This window comes from Myxine glutinosa, chromosome 9, assembly GCF_964187855.1.
Source record: "Myxine glutinosa chromosome 9, kmMyxGlut1.1, whole genome shotgun sequence".
Classification (NCBI taxonomy): domain Eukaryota; kingdom Metazoa; phylum Chordata; class Myxini; order Myxiniformes; family Myxinidae; genus Myxine; species Myxine glutinosa.
Window position 1 is genome coordinate 112,634,993 of NC_136269.1, and position 23,057 is coordinate 112,658,049.

Consider the following 23,057-nt stretch of genomic DNA (forward strand, 5'->3'; position numbering starts at 1 on the left):
CTTCTCCTCGACGCTTTTGTCCTCCCATCGGCGGAACGCGCACGGCGCCTGCTCGACCTGCCCGAGCTCGGCGACACGCGCCCTTCCGAGCGAATGGACTACATGCTTTCACTGCTCGGCGAGCACTCTCCGGCATTCCTGGTCCGGGAGCTGTTCCTCCGTCAGCTGCCTAACCCGGTACGCCTCGCCCTGGCAAGCACGACGATCACAGATCCCCGGGCCCTTGCCAGAGAAGCCGACAAGATCTCCGCCGCAGGACAGCGCATCGCAGCGGCGACATGGGACCCACCGCCGTCCGACGCAACACCCATGGCGCCCGAGCACCCGGCACGGTCGACGACCGAACTGCCGACGCAATTGGCGGCCGCTACACCGAGCCGACCACCTCCAGCACGACGACCGGGGCCTCCACCGGACCAAGCATGGTGTTACTATCATGCCAGGTTCGGACAGAAGGCCCGGACATGCCGACCCCCGTGCGCCTTCGGCAGGCTGGGAAACGGCCGGGCCGGCGTTCATTACCAGCAATGAGTGCCGGCAACACGGGCAACTTACTGTTCATCACGGATAAAGCGTCCGGACGGCGCTTCCTGTGCGACACCGGCGCCCAACTGAGCGTCATACCCGCCTCTGACCAGGACAGGCAATCCGTGGTTTGCGGCCCCTCCTTGGTTGCGGCCAATGGATCGACCATCCACACCTTCGGCCCGCGCAACGTCACCCTCTGCTTCGGCGGCCAACGCTTTGCTTGGACGTTTGTAACCGCAAACGTGCCCATGGCTCTGCTAGGCGCCGACTTCCTCTGCGCACACGGACTGCTGGTGGACGTCCAACGGCGTCGTTTAATCAACGCCGAAACCTTCAGCTCCCTGGTATGCACATTGAGCAGCTCCGCGCCGACCGAGCTGGCATGCGCCGTCCCGGCGGCGAACGAGTTTGCTCGCCTGCTCACGGAGTTCCCGGCCCTCACGCGGCCGACGTTTTCGGCCGTCGCAGTACGGCATGGGATCGAGCACCACATACCAACCACGGGCCCGCCGGTCTACGCCAGGGCCCGCCGCCTCGACCCAGCCAAGCTCGCCGTGGCGAAGGCCGAATTCGACGCGTTGGAGCACCTCGGCATCGTGCGGCGCTCCGATAGCGCGTGGGCCTCGCCACTGCACATCGTGCCAAAGCCGGGGGGTGGATGGCGCCCGTGTGGCGACTACCGCCGTCTCAATGATGCTACCACCCCCGACAGGTACCCGATCCCGCATATCCAAGACTTCTCCGCCCGTCTGGCGGGACGGGTCATTTTTTCGAAAATTGATCTCATACGGGGATATCACCAGGTACCTGTCAGGGCGGCCGACGTCCCTAAAACGGCAGTCATCACGCCGTTCGGCTTATTCGAATTCTTGCGGATGCCGTTTGGTCTCAAGAACGCGGCTTAGGCGTTCCAGCGCTTGATGGACGGCGTGCTGCGTGACCTGCCGTTCCTTTTCGTTTACCTGGACGACATCCTCGTCGCCAGCAAGTCCTGGGCCGAGCACCTCCTCCACCTCCGAACACTGTTCGGGCGCCTCAGCGAGCACGGCCTCATCGTCAACCTGGCCAAATGCCACTTCGGCACGACGGCCGTTGATTTTTTGGGCCACCACATCACCAAGAACGGGGCCGTGCCGCTGCCAACCAAGGTCGAGGCCATCACAACGTTCCCGGGTCCCCGCACCATAAAGGCCCTGCAGGAATTCCTGGGAATGGTGAATTTTTATCACCGCTTCGTGCCCCGCGCTGCTCAACTCATGCGGCCCCTCTACGAAGCCCTCCGGGGCAAGCCGGCCAAGCACGACATCGCCTGGTCCGCAGCAATGGATGCGGCCTTCCAAAGCTCAAAGCGGGCCCTCGCCGACGCAACACTGCTCGCTCACCCGGTGCTCAACGCTCCCATCGCCCTCACCACGGATGCCTCCGACTACGCGGTGGGCGCCGTACATGAGCAATGGGTGAACGGGGTTTGGCAGCCACTCGCTTTTTTCAGCCGGCAGCTCCGGCCGAACGAGCTCAAATACAGCACGTTTGACCGGGAGCTCCTCGGTCTACACCTGGCCGTCCGCCATTTCCGCCACCTCCTGGAGGGCCGACCTTTCACGGCGTTCGTCGACCACAAGCCATTGGTTTACGCCATGGCCAAGGTCACGGAGCCGTGGTCGGCCCGCCAACAGCGCCACCTCTCCGCCGTGTCGGAGTTTACCACGGACATCCGGCACGTCGCCGGCAAAAACAACGCCGTGGCCGACTGTCTTTCCCGGGCCAGCGCGAACGCGGTCCACCTGGGCGTGGACTTTGCGCTTATGGCGGCGGACCAAACCACCGACACCACGGTGCAAGCCCTCCGGGCGGCGGACACGGGCCTCCGCCTGGCCGACATCCCCTTCGCGGACACTGTCCTGCTCTGCGACGTCTCCCAAGGCCAGCCTCGCCCCATCGTGCCCGTCACCTGGCAACGCCGCATCTTCGCCTCCCTCCACGGCCTTTCCCACCCAGGCCGGGAAGCTTCTCAGAAGCTGGTGTCGGCGCGATTCGTCTGGCACGGCCTTCGTCGGGACGTCCGCAATTGGACCAGCACCTGCACGGCCTGCCAACGGGCCAAGGTCCACCGACACACCCAGGCCCCGCTGGCACCTTTCACCGTGCCCGAACGACGTTTCGACCACGTCAACGTGGATCTGGTGGGCCCCCTCCCCCCGTCACGGGGGTTCACACACCTGCTCACCATGGTGGACAGGACCACCAGGTGGCTGGAGGCCGTTCCCCTCGTCTCCACCACCACCGCCGACGTGGCGCAGGCTTTCATCGCCACCTGGGTCGCCCGCTTCGGCGCACCGGCGGACATCTCGTCAGACCGCGGACCACAGTTCACCTCCGAGCTGTGGGGCGCGGTCGCCCGCAACCTGGGGGTCAAGCTCCACCGTACTACGGCCTACCACCCACAAGCAAACGGGTTGTGCGAGCGATTCCACCGCTCCATGAAGGCCGCGCTCATGGCCGGCCTTCAAGACGGCGGTTGGGCCGACCGGCTGCCGTGGGTCCTTTTGGGCCTCCATACGGCCCCCAAGGAGGACCTCCAGGCATCCACCGCCGAGCTTGTCTATGGCCAGGCGCTACGCGTCCCGGGCGAATTCGTGCCCGACGCTACCAGTCCCTGGTCCACAGCTCACCAGCGCTCGGACCTCCAGGAGGCCGCCCGACGGTTTGCCCCCATGCCAACATCCCACCACGGTGACCCCCAGTCCTACGTCCCCCCAGCACTTCGCACAGCGGAGTATGTTTTTGTGCGTCACGACGCACATCGGGGGCCACTCCGGCCGCCGTACGACAGGCCCTTCCGGGTGCTGCGACGGGACGACAAGTCGTTCGTCATCGACATCGGCGGCAGGTCGGACCGGATTGCGGTGGACCGCCTCAAGCCGGCGCACGTGGACGTCGACCACCCACCACGGGTGGCCCTTTCACCGCGGCGATGCCGCCCCCCGTCCACGGTGCCCCCCACTCGACCGCCCACCACCACACCGGACCCCCTCCCACGACCCGCCAGGGGTCGCTTCGGCCGGGTCATCAGGACCCCCCTCAAATTGACCCTGCCGGTGCAAGTCGATTCTGGGGGGACGTGTGTAGCGGCTACCGCTGGGTTTTCACAATCCCCTTGCACCTATCAAGGACGTGGAGCGATCACCATGCCGGGCTCGTCCAGGACGCCCGGGCAGGCTCGCCCTCAACTTGCCAGGCCGCAGCCAGGACGCTGGGCCATGCCCCCTCTCGCCTTTCCTGGGCAAACGCTCCGGGATAATATGTATATATATTGCTGCCCGATAAACGGGCTTTTCAGAGTGCCTGAGTGTTTGGTTTGATTAAAGCAACTCGGATGAATTCCAGCTTTTTGTCGCGTCCATTCTTCCGATCGACGTGGGAGCCCCATCTCCTTCAGTATACCTATTATAAAATAAATAACAAAAATAATGACAACATTGTAACAAATCATATACAGTCACGTGAAAAAGTAAGTACACCCCATGTAAAGTTTTGACTTTTTCAACATATTTCAACATACAGCTATTTGATCTTCATTTCAACAATATTGCTAGATAAAGGTGATATAATATAACAAATATCATGAAACATTTACATTTTGTAGTCCATTGTATAATTTAAATAAACATAAATGCAAATTTCGCATGTGGAAAAAGTAAGTACACCCTTGTCTCTAATAGGTGGTATTGCCCCCTTTGGCAGAAACAACCTCAAGTAGGCGTTTCTTATAACTGTCTACCAGTCTCTCACATCGACTGGGAGAAATTTTTGCCCACTCCTCCATGCAGAATTCTTTCAGCTGTGCGATGTTTGAGGGGTTTCTTGCATGCCCAGCTCGTTTCAAATCCCCCCACAACATCTCGATGGGATTTAGATCCGGGCTTTGACTTGGCCATTCCAGAACCCTCCATTTCTTTCTTTTCAGCCATTCCTTGGTGGATTTACTGGTATGTTTGGGGTCATTGTCATGTTGCAAGGTCCACCTTCGGTTGAGCTTCAACTTTCCGACAGATGGCCTCACATTATCCTCAAGCACCCTCTGGTACAATGAAGAATTCATAGTGGATTCTATGATGGTGAGCGGCCCAGGCCCTGATGCAGCAAAGCTGCCCCAAATCATAATATTTCCACCACCATGCTTTACAGTTGGTATCAGGTTATTGTGGTCAAATGCTGTCTATGGTTTTCGCCAAACATGTCTTCTGGTACTGTGGCCAAATAGCTCTACCTTTGACTCATCTGTCCAGAGAACATTGTTCCAGAAGTGCAGCCTAGGTGTTCATTGGCAAACTTCAGTCTTGCCCTGATGTTCTTTCTGGACAGCAAAGGTTTCCTCCTGGCACACCTCCCATGTAGATCAAATTTGTGCATCCTCTTTCTAATGGTAGACTCGTGCACTTTGACATCAACAGTGGCAAGAGCTACCTGTAGGTCTTGTGATGACATTCTGGGGTTCTTCGAGACTTCTTTCAGCATCTTGCGGTCTGCTCTCGGGCTGAACTTGCTGGGGCGGCCTGGCCTGAACAAGTTGGCAGTTGTTTGGAACTTCTCCACTTGTAGGTGATCTTCCGGACAGTCGAATGATTGATTTCAAATTGTTTGGAGATCTTTTTAAATCCCTCCCAGTCTCGTAGGCATCTATAACCTTCTTTCTGAAGGCCTCAGAGAGATCTTTTGATCTAGGCATGGTGATGCCGCAGACTTCAACAACAAAGAGCAAACCAAACTAAATGTCTGCGGTTTAAATAAGACAGGTTCCTCCAAGATCCTCTAACGATGTTCTAATCATTTGCACCTGAGCTGGTACACCTGATTCTAATTTTAGGTATTTGAAGTAGTGATAAATGTAGGGGTGTACTTACTTTTTCCACATTCGAAATTTGCATTTATGTTTATTTAAATTATACAATGGACTCCAAAATGTAAATGTTTTATGATATTTGTTATATTATATCACCTTTATCTGTCAATATTGTTGAAATGAAGATCAAATCGCTGTATGTTGATATATGTTGAAAATGTCAACTTTACATGGGGTGTACTTACTTTTTCACGTGACTGTATTAATACTAATAATATTAAGAACAATAATAATATTTGTACCATTTGGCAATAATAATAACAAACTGTTCCAAGCAGACCTGGGCTTGGTGAAAGGTAAACTAATGCTGAAGCAGTAGAGGAGGTAGGTATGCTATGCTACAAGGCCGTTAACAACAACTACATCAAACATGCATGCAGCAAGGTGTGGTATTTCTATGGCCTAGACTGACTAGAGCTGATGAGACAGAGCAGCAGAGGAAGACAAGGAAGTTAAAGAACTCACTTGACACGTGATCCTGGCCGTCGCTGATTGGGTGATACACCGTGAGATATCTAGATTTGATCGACGTAATTACATAACTAGAGCTTCCGGGGAAGCAGAACTCAACTGAACTGACTGGACAACTTTAAAGTTGGTCAGTTGTCTGTACTAGATTTGACTTAAATGAAAAGCCAACAACCATGTGTAATCATTTTAAGGTCCTTGTATCCTTGTGTGGTAAGAGTCTCACACACCAAGTTTGATAAAAATCCATGAATATTTGTGGAAGTTAAAGTCTTAATGTCGTTTCGGAGCTGAAAACAATATGCCGGCCTATGGCGGCCATTTGTGACAGATCGGGTTGACATGAGATAGAAGCCTACCCGCCTTTGACACCATCAATCACACCATCCTCCTTACCTGACTTGAAACCACCTTTAACATCACTGGCACTGCCCTTTCTTGGATCAAATCATACCTCTCCGACAGGCACCAGTTCATCTCCATCAATAACTGCAAAGCCCCCACTGCTCCCCTCCCCCAAGGTGTCCCCCAAGGTTCGGTTCTCGGTCCCCTCCTCTTCATCCTGTACTTGTTCCCCCTTGGTCACTTAATCCGTCGGCATGGTCTCCAATTCCACTGCTTTGCCGATGACATCCAGCTTTTCATTTCTGCCAAGTCAATTTCCACTGTCACCCACTCTATCCTGACAAACTGCATCACTGAAATAAAATCCTGGCTTCAAATCAACTTCCTCAAACTAAACTGTGATAAATCCGAAATAATCATTATTGGACCAAAAACGCTCACCAAATCCACCCACAACTTCACCCTCAACATCGACGGTATCCCAGTATCCACCTCTCCTCACATCCGGAATCTTGGCATCGTCTTTGACCAAACCCTCTCCTTCGACAAACACACTAAACAGATCACCAAGACAGCCTTCTTTCATCTGAAAAACATTGCCCGTCTCCGTCCATCCCTCTCCTCCACAGCTGCAGAAACCCTCATCCACACCTTCATCACTTCCCGTCTGGACTACTGCAACAGCCTCCTCTATGGTTCACCCTCAAATATCATCAATAAACTTCAATACATTCAGAACTCCGCTGCCCGTCTACTCACCCACTCCCGGGCCCGGGACTACATCACCCCCGTCCTTCACAAGCTCCACTGGCTCCCCATCTCCCAGAGAATCCAGTACAAAATCCTCCTCCTGACCTACAAAGCCCTCCATAACCTGGCCCCATCCTACCTGACTGACCTCCTCCCCAGACACACTCCCACCCGCACCCTCCGCTCTGCTGCTGCCAACCTCCTGCCCCCCCCCCATCCGGACCAAACTCAGATCCTGGGGGGACAGGGCCTTCTCCATCGCCGCTCCCACACTCTGGAACTCACTACCTCAAACCATCAGAGACTCCTCCTCACTCACCACATTCAAATCATCACTCAAGACCCACGTGTTCAACACCGTATTCAACCCCTGACCGTCTCTTCTCCTTCTCCTTCCTTTCTGTTTGGTTATTTAATTATGTATTTTTGTCTTTTTTGTCTTTGTTTTACGTACTATGTCAAAGCGTCTTTGGGTTTCTTGAAAAGCGCTATACAAAATAAATGTATTATTATTATTATTATTCTTGTGTGGTAAGGGTCTCACACACCAAATTTGATCAAAATCCATAAATATTTGTGGAAGTTAAAGTCTTAACGTCGTTTCGGAGCTGAAAACAATATGCCGGCCTATGGCGGCCATTTTGTGACAGATCGGGTTGACATGACATAGCAGCCTACCTTGTGTGGTAAGAGTCTCACACACCAAGTTTGATCAAAATCCATAAATATTTGTGGACGTTAACGTCTTAACGTCGTTTCGGAGCTGAAAACAATATGGCGGCCTATGGCAGCCCTTTTGTGACGGATCGGGTTGGAATGCAATAGCAACCTATCTTGTGTGGTAAAGGTTAAACATTCTAAGTTTAATCAAACTCTGTTAATATTTGTGGACGCTAGAGTGTTAACGTCGTTTTCATGACCAAAAACAAAATGGTCGCCTACGTCCGCCATTTTTCAACGGATTGGGCTGAAATGTAATACCAACCTGGTCCTTGGGGTAAGGATGCTGCATGTCAAGTTTGATCAGAATCGGTTGATATTTGTGGACGCTGGAGTGTTAACGTCGAAAAGTTAATGGACAACAGACGACAGACGAGGGTTCAGTATGTGATGAACTCAACTGGACTACCGTCCAGTTGTCCGTCCGTCCAGTTAACTACCGTCCAGTTAACAAATGTCCAACAGTTACACCCCTCCATCCCTTGGGCCAATGGGCGATCTCCATGTTACCGAGTGCATAATTATTAAACCTCATTATACAAGATAAGAGATCTACCCAGCAACACCGTAACACGGATTTATTGTCTCCCGTCGCTTAGCGGAGAGAAAGGGGGACTATGGCTTCCCTTCCGTCCGTGTGTCCGTCCGTCCGTGCGTGCATGCGTGCGGGCGTGCGTGTGTGCGTGCGGCATGCGTGCGTGCGGGCGTGCGTGCGTGCGTGCATAAGCGAAGGACCGCATTCCAATTTGGTGTGTGGGTGCAACCCATGTCAAAATCCAAGATGGCCGCCGCCATGTATGTCTGATGCCATGCATGTCTGAACCTTGTAACCTGCATATCTTGAAAAATAAGCGAAGTACCAACTTCTAATCTGGCGTGTGGGTGTATCTAGGCATAAGGAAGAACTCTATTGAAAATTGGGTCGCCACGTCAAAATCCAAGATGGCCGCCGCCATGTATGTCTGAACCTTGTGAGATGAATATCTTGAAAAATAAGCGAAGTACCAACTTCTAATTTGGTGTGTGGGTGTATCTCGGCATAAGGACGAACGCTATTGAAAATTGGGTCGCCACGTCAAAATCCAAGATGGCCGCCACCATGTATGTCTGAAACTTGAGATGAATATCTTGAAAAATAAGCAAAGTACCAACTTCTAATTTGGTGTGTGGGTGTATCTCGGCATAAGGAAGAACGCTATTGAAAATTGGGTCGCCACGGCAAAATCCAAGATGGCCGCCACCATATATATGTCTGAACCTTGTGAGCGAAATATCTTGGAAAAATAAGCGAAGTACCAACTTCTAATCTGGTGTGTGGGTGTATCTCGGCACAAGCAAGAACGCTGTTTAAAATTGGGTCGCCACGTCAAAATCCAAGATGGCCGCCTTGCGTCTTCCACTTTGTCAACTCGCATCACTTCACCGACGGGGGACCTAGGCGTAACGCTTGTTGTAATGGTACAATCCTAACTTTGAATCGGGTAAAGGGTAAAGTGTGTTAACTTCACGGACATCTGTGCTGGTGATATAAATAGTAATAAGGAAAAAAATGAATCCGGATGTAAAAGCGTTTGTAAACATCGACATGACGCATTTACACGTAGCACGGAGTTTAAACTGTAAAACGTGGTTCTGAAAGTTGTTTTTCGTGATCTCACGAGTTCGTTGTATAATAATTTATATACAATACAAACAAATGGAGCATGAAAACGTTTTTTTGAGGGTGTAATTTGACGCCCCATCCACTGCGCGACTGGTGTGTTCGCCTCCTCCCTTCCCCCTCCCCCCTCCTCCTCCCTCCCCCTCCCCCCCCTCCTCCTCCCTTCCCCCTCCCCCCCTCCTCCCCCTTCACTACGTCACTGTTTAAACCCTCAAACTTTCTGTGGACCTCACTTTTCATATCTACGAAACTGGTTCGAGGGCATGCGATGTTCAACCTTTCCTGATTATTATCATTGACTCACAGTGCAAAGCTAAACATCTGACTTGAAAACTAGTTTTGTCAGACACTAAAATCAATTTACTTCTTCCTTAACTCTGGTGTTGGTGTTGGCTTAGCGGTTAGGGTGCCGGCTTGGGATCCTACGATCCTGGGTTCAGAATCCCGGTCGATTGCTGAATTAACACCAGAGGGGTTGACTCATCCTGTCATCCTTCCGAGGTCGGCAAATTGAGTACCAGTTCACTGGTGATTCTCTGTGTGTCGCAAGAGGCGACTAACAGGGTTGGCGGCAGGAAGGGCATCCGGCCATAAAACATTGCTTCAAAAAAGGGGACCACGGTGCCCAAAAAGGCCAACCCCTGCTCCGCGGGGAAAAATGGCATCTAAAGGTGGTTCTTAACTCTGCTTATTTTTTTCAACTTGTGGACAGAAACACAATGATTAATCCTCAGTCCTACAATTAAATATCCTTCAATACAACTTGGCACGTGATAAATAAGGTAAAATTTAATTTGGGAAAACTATGCACAATGCACTTACAGTGAATCTGCTTTCAATTTCCATCTTTAATATCAGAGATTATGTGAGAAACACTGATCTTGCAAAATGGGTTTGAAGTGGAGTACAGGGGGTCGTTGTGAGGTCAAGGCCTTGGCAAAGGACTTGGCTCTCTGAAATGTTTGCATGCCAGGGTTGGAGCCAAATTTTGTTCAGCACTCCCTGGCAAGCCCCACTGTTATCTCCGTGCGGTTTCCCCCCCCCACTGTTGATTTTATGACGAAAAAAGAATCACAAATGAACATGGCACCACCCGCGATGCTCCCTCACAGGAATGGCAAGGGCAAAAATAAACAGAGTGTGGACTAATAAATTGATACTCTGTTCGTATCGCCACGAAGGGGGTGCCAGACTATTGCAGCATGTGTGTGTCTATATACAGGGTTATTCAAAACAGTATACACTTTCAAATAATTATTTTACAAAAACTACTGACATCAAAACCAAGCGGGGAGGAGAGGGTGTGGGTGTGGGGGGGGGGGGGGGGGTGCGGTTCAAGGTGTTATGTTCAGAATGGCGGCAAGCAAACAGGCTGCCAACCAGGAAGTCCATCTTTGACTGTTAGTCAGGGCCCTTAGGGATATTTTGGTTCAAATTCTTCCAAAAGCATCAAATTTGGCACAGATGTTGCCCATGCCATACTCTTTAGATTTTTGACGGGCGCCAAGGGCGGTATGATCCGGGGACCATACCGGTCCATCCTGCCATGTCACCTGACCTATGACGTCATAATTAGGATATGCATCCAATCACATGGAGTACTATAAGTGGTCAAAGTTCAAAATGAATCGATCGAAAAATGAAGGCAGGGATCCATTTTTAAGGTTTTCATAAAATCCAATATGGCCGCCAGGTCACATGACCTATGACGTCATATTTATGGCATGTATACAATCATGTATACATGAACCCGGATCATGATCGCACAAAAATTAAACACAAGGATATGGCATACAGTTCATAAAACATCAAAATCCGTACCTTTGTAATTAGACTGATGAACTGCATATGCCTGAAAATTAGGAAATAGACATTTAAATAGTTCCTCTAATTGTCAAAAATAAGGTCAGAGTTAGATTACCCAACCCAGAAACATAAAATGGTGAACCTCGCGTAAATCTTGACAAAAAACTCAAAAACCGACATGTTTGACTCAAAAATGACCTTTAAGATGACCTTGAGGGTTGACCTTGACCTCAAATCATCAAAATAACATCATAATTGGATTCCTCGACCTCGAAAACCCCTGAAAAGTGGTATCATACATGATTCCAACCCTTTTGGTTATTTAACTGATTTTCCTCTAATCCGGGTGGCGGCCATTTAGTATTTCGCCAATATGGGGCCCCCGAGGGGGGGGGGGCGCCCGTCTTGGCGCCCGTCAAAAATCGAAAGAGTATGGCATGGGCAACATCTGGGCCAAATTTGGTGCTTTTGGAAGAATTTGAACCAAACGGCCCCAAAATATCCCTAAGGGCCCTGACTATGTTACAAACAACTCAAAGGCACAGGTTGTCTTTGCAAGAGAAAGAGCACTGGGCACCCTCAGATTTCAGAGGAGACTGTACAGCAAATTCAGGAGACGTCCAACACAGTCCAAGAATGCCAACCAAAGGAGCAAGTCGTGAGCTACAAATTCCACAGACAACAGTTTGGCGTGCACTGTGGAAGTACATAATCATGAAACCTTACAAGTTGAAATTACAGCAATCCCTGAAGGCCAGTGACAGTCATTCGTTATGATTCAATATGACTCCCAGATTGCCACGTCACATGTGGGAGTTATGTCGAGAGCTTGTAAGGTGTGAAAATAACTTTTATATGTCTCCATTCAGTCGATATAAAGCATATTGCCACATGTTAAATAATACTTGTAAAATAAATTTTTGAAAATGTATACTTCTTTTTGAATAACCATGTATTTTCACTTTAAAAATGGTTTTCTCTGCAACCGCCTGTCCAATTGATGCAAAACTTCAAACATAGGAGGAACTCCCCATGAGAACATTTTATTGATAACTCTGACGTCATAGGTCACATAGTATGGCAGCCATACTGGATTAAAGGAAAAAATTAGGACATCTTTTTCTCTGAAACCGCTCAAAGAAAGAAATTGAAACTTGATAATTAACTCCCAATGGGGTATATTGGGTGATAATGATGGCGTTATCAGATAAGTCGTGTACCAGCAATAATTGGTTGAATCAAACTCTTTATCTGAAAAATCTGTTACTTAATGTGAGTATTTGATTTACGTCCCGATGTGAATGAAGAATTAAATTTACTAGGGCATGCCCGTACTATATATATATCTAAAATTATATCCCCCCCCTCTATTTACATGAAATGGTTTGGTCCAAAGCGAACGGCTTGCGAGTACGGTGACAATCCCCCCCCTCTATTTACATGAAATGGTTTGGTCCAAAGCGAACGGCTTGCGAGTACGGTGACAATCCCCCCCCCTCTATTTACATGAAATGGTTTGGTCCAAAGCGAACGGCTTGCGGAGTTTGGTAAAGAAATCGCCATAGCGTGCACAAACGCGCAGGAAAGCGAAAGAATCGCAAATTAGTTTTAATTAGTTTTAAAACATAGTTTAACGCCAACATAGCGGCAACATAGTTTGCCAACGGGAAATAAATGAATACGCTCTCAAATGTGCCGTCCGAGGCAGAGTCTGTTCGCCACGTTCGGCACACGTGATAGCTCGCTGCTCTCTGATTGGTTGAATCGTTTTTTGGACATAGCTCGGTAACTACTTCTCCGATTAATATGAAACCTTGAAAAGGCACATCCTCAGGTCCCCAGCAATATACCTGGCAAGTTTAAAGTATATCGGACCCGTGGTTGTCGAGAAACAGCGGTCACAGACAAACAAACACACAGAGATTACTGGAATTATAGATAGATGAGGTCATCGGTCACATAGTCTGGTGGCTATATTAGATTTAAGATAAAAACGTAAAATAGTCTTCTTTTGCAGAACCGCTTAACAGATTGCTACGAAACTTCATAAATATGATCGACTAGCCTTTGGGGAAATAGAGGTTGAAATGTTTTTCATATTCATCCTCATTGATGCAATAATTTAGCCTTAATGTGCACAAAAGTGGCTGTTAAATATCCTAATAATTAATCAATAAGTAAATAAAGCCATGGATAATGGCAATGTATGTAACAAAATAGGGTGCATGTATGATACGGGTTTATGGCAATAATAGCAGTGGGCATAATAGTGGCGTGTTGAGTTATCGATGGTAATTCTGTTCAAAATGAGTGCACGAGGTGAGACCATGCGCTCTTTGAGTGCCATTCTAGTCAACCATATGTCCTTATTGAGCATCAATACTCACTTAACCAGATGTGTTGAATAAGTGAAAGATATTCAGTAGACCTGACAGTGTATGTGAGAGGAAGGATTGGACATTGGGTTTGTTGAAGAAAGAGTTATATATGGCACAATGTTGTCGCATGTACGGCCTCACGCCATGACTGTCCATGTCAGTTATCAGGATTTAAATCTAGTTTAGATCCCCTCGTCCCCCAGGGATTTACCAATGCCGCCAAAACGAGTAACATACGGAAGGTGGATTGCAGAGCAGACACTATTACAGAGCAAGTCTTATGAATTAAGGGTTAATTAATTAAAAGGACAAGGCATGAGACATGAAAACGGATGAATCTTTCAAATAGAAAACGGATAGACGAGAAATAGACGAGTAAGCATCCTACAACAACAACATGCATTTTAAGGCCATTTTCCCTGCCAGAGTAGGGGTTAGCCTTGCAGGCCCCATGACAATCTTCTCCATCTTGCCCTATTTCTGCATCTCTCCTTGTTAACCCCCTTGCCCGAATTTCTTCTTCCACCATATTTAGCCAAGTCTTTCTCGGTCTTCCCCGTCCTCTATAGACGAGTAGGCATAATAGTAATAAATAAATAAACCTTTATATACCAATAAGAACTACTCTTCTCATAGTACTCATGGTTCAACCTTCAGATGGCCACCATGAGTATAAACTGACTCGAAGTGGGTCAAGAGAAATACTGAAATTGATATCGGGTGAAGAGTGGATGCTTAGGGGTAGGAGTGACATTTCTATTTTTATCTGAAAAGTTTTCATGTTCCTCTAACAACGGCACGCTTACCTACATATTCATACTTGTGGACGTTGCAACTGTGTTCTCTAGGACTATGTCATGATGTTGAGCCAGTGCCTAATGGTTTGGAAGAATATTTTAGAAAAAACGTTTTCACGTAAACAAAATGGAGCTGGTTTGAAATTGAAAGCCTTATTGTCTTCATTAGTGCAACAAAACCTTTCATGAGCCTCCATAATCTAACCCAGTGGTAGTTTCAACACAAGAACAGACTTCATCTCTGTGATAAGCATAACTGCGCTCCTTTACCTCGAGGAAGATTTTTGGCTGAAGCTGGTCATTCGATCAAGCCCAGACTCGATCAAGCTGTGTCTAGCCACATCGTGCAACACTTTGGCAGCGTCTGTAGCACTGCCTGCTTGCATAAGCTGAAGCAGAAGTAGCATGTCACATTGCGGGCAAATGTTTTGGCTCTTTCTTGTGCAGAAAACAAAATGATAGTTTTGAAGATCAAGGAAAAGGGTAAACGACTTCTTACCTCCGCCACCGAAAGTGGATGGGTGTTATGTTCCCACCCCTGTCTGTCTGTTTATGAACAGGATATCTCACAATGTTGTGGACGGATTTGGACGACATTTGGTGGAGAGGTTGGGCATGTGACAAGGAGGAAATTATTACATTTTGGTTGAGAGCTTGATCCGGATATTAGAAGTTTTAAAGTTTTTTAGTGATTATTCACCATTGTGAGATGGGGCCAAAAAGGATATATCGCACGATAATTCAAAACGTTGTTGACGAATTGTGACAAAACTTGGTGGATGAGTTGGGTAGGTGACAAGAACACGCTAATTCGATTTTGGTTCAGGTGAGGAACCAGATCCGACCTATCGGTGGGTTACAAAATGTAAACTGTTAATTCTGGCGAATGTGTGCGCTCTACCGATCACCATTGTAGTTTGCCTGAAGAATGCTTTGTCTTCAGGGAAGAATATGCTCATTTGATGGCACTTTCCAAGTGTACGCTAAGTTGTACATGCAAGCATACATACGACATCTTCTAAAATGGAGGCCTAATTGGAAACTAACTCAAATCTTGAAAAAGAGATACAATTTAGCAATTTGTTAAATAAATGAGCTGTTTGGTTTATTGAGTGCTGAAAGACTTGTTTCTTCCTCCATTGGTTGTTGTGGGTTCAATACCAATGGCTGCTTTCTCACCATCCTGTGCTTTGCAAGTGTGGGAGGTGCGCCAAAAACTCTCACAACTAGATGGTATTCATAGAATACTTACCCTGCGCAGTCAACTTAGTGCGAGCCAACCCTTCTGTTTTTGAACTTTTATTTTTTATTTGATCCAATATGGCTGCTAGACCATCTGAGCGATGACATCATAAGTTTATATTTTGTAATATAATTGTTGCATAGATCACACTCAATAAATTTCAAACTGATCAGACCAAGCGTTGTCCCTGTAGAATTATGACGTCATCATTATTGCACCAATGACGTCTTTGTTACCTACACCTATTCCCCATATGGAGTTGTTTTTTTTTACAATGAACCATGTTTCAATTTTTTCCATAGAGCAGTTTTGGAGTTATAGTGGTGCAACGTTTTTTGGTTTTTCCAAGATGGCGCCTGTACCACATGCCCGATGATGCCATGATCATCATTAAAATATTCTAAAGGAGGAAGCGCTCCTATGGTGAAAATATCGTGTCCATCGGACTAACAGATGCAGAGGAATTTTTGTTTTATTCATACTGATCAGATCAAGCTTGTACTTGTCGAATTATGACGTCATAATGAAGCCACCGATGACATCATCAACATATCTCGTATGTAACAGTACTCTTATATTCCCCATGGGGAGTACTTGATAATGAGCCATGTTTCAATTTTTTCCATTGAGTGGTTTGGGAGATATAGAGGTGTAACGTTTTTCCAAGATGGCGTCCGTACCACGTGACCTATGGCGTCATAATTATGAGTAAAAAAATTATACAGGCGGAGGCGCTTTTATGGTAAACTTTCGTGCCAATCGGACCAACGGTTGCCGAGAAAATGGATTTTAAAAATGCCGACACGTGCGCACGCACGTACGCAAGCAAATGCTTAACCCTGCTTTTCGCTTCGTGAGCTCACGGTAATGAGTTGATGAAGGCTTTTCCAGAAATATGCCGGTTTACAGTTTTTATGGTTAAATACATACAATCATCGACTTGTTAGGCACATAACACTGTCTCATAGTTTTCAATATCACCCAATACTACTGGAAAATTTACTGCAGAAAAAAGATAATTTGAAAGTGGAAAACCATCAATAACTTATGGTCTATCTACTCTCATCCTTCCACCTTCTAGCTGATAAAGACCTGTGATCTACCTTCAAACCGGAACTACGTTTTTGGATATCACCCTCATGGAATCATGTCGGTTGGGGCATTCTGCAACTTTTGCACAGAGGCAACGGATTTCTCAAAGACTTTTCCTGGGATAAAACCTTCACTCGCCACCCTTGCAGGACAATTCCGGCTGCCTATATTCAGGGACTACCTCATGGCTGGAGGTAACTGGAGAATGAATGGCTTGAGACTTTTGGACTACAAGGATGGAACGAATTGAATGAAGGATTTGGTCATTTAAAATCGAGTGGATACTTTTTGTGAACTACTTATCATAAAGAGGTTCTTTGGTGACCTCATTAAAACTTAAGTCAGTTATTAACGCTTGTGTTACAGTTGGCCAATCCCACATTGAGTGTTGCCAAAACTGTAATTACCACCAAGACAAACACATGTAGACAAACAATCTTCAATTTAACTTGGCGAGACGACCTCAGACTGGATCGAAGGCCCTTTATGCAGTAATTGGTGGAACTGAATGTTATCAGAAACTTTAATGAGCGGCAGGGCCCAAACTCCAGTCTGAAACTCATTTGGAATTACTACCTGAACACAGAGCTCATCATGCTGGGATCCCAGGTTCAACTCCCTCGATCCCGGGTTCAAACCAAATTGGTTTATTGCATACTCATGTCATTTTAATCCATAAAAATAACACCACGGGACCTGTGTAGCAAACTACACTGGTCTTGGTAGAGAAAGAAAAGGTGTGTGAATGTCCTTGTAAGTCATGTTAAAAAAACTTTTTCTTACAAAGAACTTCAATGCAGGAAGTTTCAACTTCCTGTGCTAGTATTGCCATCTTACGGTTGTTGGTCCATGCTCTATCCTTTTAAATGCTGATCATCAAGCATAGAAGCAGCACATATCATTTTTAAGTCTTTGGTTTGATGAGGCCAGGGATCAGACCACAGACCTCTAAGACTCAGAGCAGACACTAACCCAGTGGTTCTTAACCTGGGGTGCATGCCCCGTCTGGGGGTGCAAAACATGCCGGCCAGTTCATAAAGGAGTGCTATAAAGGAGTCCTAAGAATCTAATTCTCAGTCATTAATCCTAAGTGATTTTTGACAAGGGTTGTGAGACAATAATCTGAGGACCGAAGGGGTGTGGGCACCAAAAAGGTTAAGAACCACGACTCCAACCATTTTGCCAGAGTCCAGTAAGTCTGTTTTTTTACCGCATATTCTCCAAGATTGCTCTCTCAATCCTCAGACCCTCCCCGCCTCTCTCCACTATGCACGCATTCTTCCAGTGACCCCTTCTGGTTCCTCACTTCTCTGGTCTGTGGAACTATCTTCCTGAGGTTGTTTTATCCCACTCTTGTTTCTATCACTTCAAGCAGTGGTGCTTTGCAATCTCATGTCATCTCCATCTTTAGTTACCCACAATCCTTTTTACTCCCATTGACCCTGCCCAACCCAAACCTCTTACTTAAAGTTACTGTGTTTACTCTTCTATCTCTCTTCATTTCCCCCCCATTTGTTCAGTTCCTTGCTTATGTTCCGTGCTCCTCCCCAACCCCTTGGTCACGGTGTACCTCCAAGCCCCGAGAGGAGTCACGGCAGAAAAATGTGTTATTCTGTATGTCAAAGATCAATGGTGAAGCCACACCAATTGTTACCAACAAAAAAATATTGTATTAAGATCACACAAGAATAACAGTACAAAAACAATAGTAATCAATTGTACAACAAATAGTATATCATCCCTATGATGGTACCATCAGGTTCATACAATATAACTCACAGTGCTCCAAGTGAGCGAAAAGAAGAAGATTCCCAATGTCTCTATTCCCGGCTTCAAGCCAAAGTTGTTTCGCTACAGCGATCGTCAGATCAATGTCCAATTGAGACCAGAATCTTGTTGGGTTGGCAGTTACAGTCCTGCTGCCAAAGCTGTGCCAAGGTGCCCTCCAGGTGACTGGGAAATCCAAAGGCGCCCTCCAGGCGACTGGGAAATCACACCCTCGGGTATGGACGTTCCAAGGCTCACAGTCAGCGAACCTCAGATTTACCTTCAAAATCCGCGTTGCACACACACACACACCAGATACGGCTGAATGCGGTGAAAATGGCTGAAGTCAAGCAAAGAAAAACCTTGCGCGACGCGCAAAGGCTGAAGTGAAGCAAAGAAACCTTGTTCGACGTGCAAAGCGCGCGAGTCAAAATGGCCGACGGCCGTACTCGAGACGTAACGGCAGTCCAACGATTCTCTTTGGAATCGACTGCAAAACCTGACACGCAGGTTGATCTGTCACAGCGATAACAACTCTGTCACAGGAATCCCTTTCCCGGGAAACCCAAAAGTTCGCTCGTGACTGTCATTCGCCAACGTTCACTCCAGACCGCAAAGCAACTATGCTTCTTGTCCGACTCCACTCGCTTCGCCTTCTTTTTCTCTTCTTCCTCCTCGTCGTCCGGTTCCCAATCTGGTTTCCGGTTTCTTTTAACTCTAACTTTTTCACCTTTTGAAAATAGTTCATAAACAATAAACCTTTTGAAAACAATAATAGTACATGGAATCAAAAATGTTTACAGTGGATGAAAACCACCACAACGGAAGTGACGAATCCATAACACTTATTATATCCAATTGTTGCCCCCACCAAACAATTGTTGCCAGTTTATACTCTCTTTTGCTTCACACTTCCATAATCCCAGATCTTGTAAAGAAAATATATAAATAATATTTTTTTAAAGTCATATTATTACTATTTGTTAAGGAAAAGATATCTGACATGCGGGTAAGTGTCCATTGTAATTTTGATTAGGATTAACAATATAGTGGAGGCCTGAGAGCTAGCCGGACTTGAAAAATCAACTGTGTGGAACATGATATCGCAATGTGGAAAGATGACATTCATTACGTCCAGAGTTGCTAAAATTACTACCAGGGAAAGTTTAGTTCTGACACGAGAGCATAGCCTACGAAACGATGACACATTCGCAATTGCAATAAAAATTTTTTTATTTCGTCAAGGATAAATTAGTTTTCTTTTTCTTTTCTTTTTTTTCTTTTATTTTCTCGTACTCACGTCATGGTATGCAAAATTCATCCCTAACTATGCATCAGTCGTGGAACCTCTGAGAGAATTACTAAGGGGACCATAAAAAATGAATTCGTCCTCAGTTCCATGAGAATTTGTGGGCATTTTTAAAAACACGATTCTTCAAATTTCACCTTCAAAAAAAAACTGATGGGTTTCAGTTGGGGTTTACTTGTGGGCCATGTCATTTCTTATTGGTCGCTATCGTGAGACGTGAGAGAAATGACACGGCCTTCAAAAGTTTCATGGAGAAGTCAAGGGCAGCTGTCACATTATGGGCAGGTGCAGCATCCCGGATGAAGAACTGCGTGCCCATGCGTCAATCTTTATTCCGCAAACATGGTTAAAGTTGAAAAATCCGAGTCCTACCCTTAACTTCAGCGAATCATAACACAACTCTGATGTCACTACTTGGTGAATCATAATATTCCTCATATGTAACAGTACTCTTATTTAATCATAAATACCTTTTTTGGTATCAGTGTAACCAGTTGTATGGCCAGCAGCTCATTTGATAGGTCAGCATTAGTTGCCATGTCCAAAAAGCAGGATTTCCGCAGGATTCTCTTGATTGATGAACGATGCGATGTGTGATGCGAACAATCACCGCTCATACTAACCTTAAAGTAAAAGAACATTCTGTCACCATGTCGTGCGTCACCCTGAAATTGCAAAGCTAAGCAGACATGCCCACCCACAACTTCTTAATAGCAGAATCAGCATGCTAGGCCGAACATCCAGTATCTGTAGATACTGTTCGACACGTTGCATGGAAATGACTGTGACGGCAATGAGGTAACAGTTTAGAAAAGCCTAATCTTGCTTGAACATTGTTCATCTGAAATCACCAATAACTTGGCACCTTAGAGTCTACCTGTGAATCTTTCCACATGCAAATTGGTAAAAACTTTGGTAGTGCTCACCTCCAGCTATTCTCAGTTTACAGTGTTATGAATCACAGTATCATGACCTTTGCATGGGGCATTCTTCCTGCCCCACTTGGTCTGGTCTAATTATATAAATATATATATATATATATATGTATGGTACCTGCCCATAATTAGTTGTGGTCAATTTAATGCCCTTGGGGCAACTTTCTTGGCCACCCTGTAGTTACCTATGTAAAGGCATTACCACGCAAATCCACCATTACTGAATATTTTCATGACAGGTACTTGTTTAATTAATATTCTACGTCAATGACCAAAGTAGAATGTATAAATTTACCTCCATAACTGTGACAGACACTATTCCAAAGCACCATAGAATACTGTGTCATGCATATTATTGAACAACTACTACTTGTTTTGGTTGTCTAGTGTGTGTCACTCGTGGAAAATAATTGCCTTGCGGTATCGAACTAGTCAAAGTCCACTGTTTGAAACAATAACAAGACGCTGTTAAAACCGGCCACACAAATATTGTTCAGGTCGTTTTGTTTTCCCGGCAGTAACACACAAGTCCTCATGACAGCAGTAAAGTCATAAAGTACTGTAAAACAACATGGTGACAGGATTGCTTAGTTAGTGTGGTGTGCCCACCATTGAGCTGTCGAAACTGTTTGTTTGGTCGCAGATGGAGTCGAACTAAAAGTGCTGTTCTGATGTCGTGTTGGCAAGGGGCGATGCGTCTCAGGGAATACCACACCATGAATTGTTTTTATTTTAATGGCTCCGGGGGCCTTCCACTCACTCACCGCAGGCAGGTTGGTGGTCTTTCTGTCTTCCCCCGGCTCCTCTCCGGCCTGGCTCCCCCGGCTCTCTCTGGGCTCTGTTCCCCAAATGTTCCTACAGGTCGCACAAGATCTGCCAGCAACCCTCCTCTGGTGAAGCTGCCAGGATCGGGACTCTCTGCTCACCTTCATTGTTTCATTCATCTTTTCTCCCACCTCTGGACTGGGCTCCCTCGCTCTCTTCAGTCCCACTCCTCTCCCACCCCTCCCCCATTCCCATTCCCCCATCCCCCAAGCCCTCTCCCTCCCACAGATCTCCCGATGTCCCTGTTCTCTACTGTTGTACTTGTGTGCTTCCATCTCTCTCCCAATCTTGTCTCCCGCTCCCTTTATCATATGTTTTATGTTTCAGTTTGTTTTTATGTGATTAATGTTAGCTCTTACACGAGCCTCGATCTTATATACAAAAAAAAAATAAAATTGAAATTCACCCTAAACAAGGCTGAGAGCCACTAAATGTAGAGGGTCACGACAGAGAAAAAGAAGAAGAGGAAAACTGGCAAAACCTTCACCTAGTCCTGAAACAAGGAAATCTATTCACAGGACCATTGCGCAGGAATCAGGAAGTCGGCCAGGCAAAAAATAAAAATAAAAAATAAAATCCTACCCCCATTGGCTGTTTTTTAGGAGACACCATCTCCATACTGGGTGGCACTGTTGGCTCCCTACGTAGATCATCCGCCCTTTGCCAGGTGGTGTTTTTGGTCCTGGCAGGGTGTCACACTGTCACGGTCACCCTCCCCACTAGCAAAGCCAGTGACGAATGTCGGTCTATTCGCCGCCAACCCGACCAGGCGGCAGGTAGCACTGGGTTACATGTTACCAGTGGCAGTCCCAATAGACTGAGCTGACCTAATAGTGAAGAAGACACAACATGGCTGCCATCCACAACCAAATAATTAAATACATGGAAATTCACCAAGTTACTTTTGCAGCTTACAGGTAGTTTTTTGTTCTAAGCGTGTGAAATGAAAGATTTGACAATGATCAGGTGACGTCATGCTCATTTTTACCCTCGCCAGAGTAGAGGGTATTGCATTTGAGTCCGTTTGTTTGTCTGTTTGTCTGTCTGTCTGTCTGTCTGTCTGTACAGAATAAATATGATTTTCTCTGCAACCGTTGGTCCGATTGACAGGAGATTTTCACCATAGGTGCAACTCCACCTGTATAATTTTTTAATGATAATTATGACGTCATAGGTCACGTGGTTCGAACGCCATCTTGGAAAAACCGAAAAACTTTGTACCTCTATATCTCCGAAAGTGCTGAACAGAAAAAATTTAGATGGCTCATTGTAAAGAACTCTCCATGGGGAATAAAATGTGTTAATGATGATGTCATAGGTGCCTCCATTATGACGTCATAATTTGACAAGTACAACACTTCATCCAATCGAGATGAAATTTCTTGAGCGCCATGTCGGCATTAACTGGTGGAGGGGAAAAAAAAATGATGACGTCATGGGTCACATGGTTCGGCCGCCATCTTGGGAAAACCGAAAATCTTTGTACCTCTATATCTCCGAAAGTGCTGAACAGAAAAAATTTAGATGGCTC

At 46.6% G+C, this 23,057-nt stretch overlaps 1 protein-coding gene across 1 annotated transcript in view; it reads left to right on the plus strand.

Annotated features, from left to right (window-relative positions):
* The window catches only part of DGAT2 (diacylglycerol O-acyltransferase 2), a 48,787-nt gene that overhangs the window by 12,420 nt on the left and 13,310 nt on the right, over positions 1-23,057 (plus strand). The window contains exon 5 of the mRNA XM_068102146.2: positions 16,680-16,884. Coding sequence (XP_067958247.2) covers positions 16,680-16,884 — 205 coding nt within the window. The remainder of the gene's footprint in view (positions 1-16,679; positions 16,885-23,057) is intronic.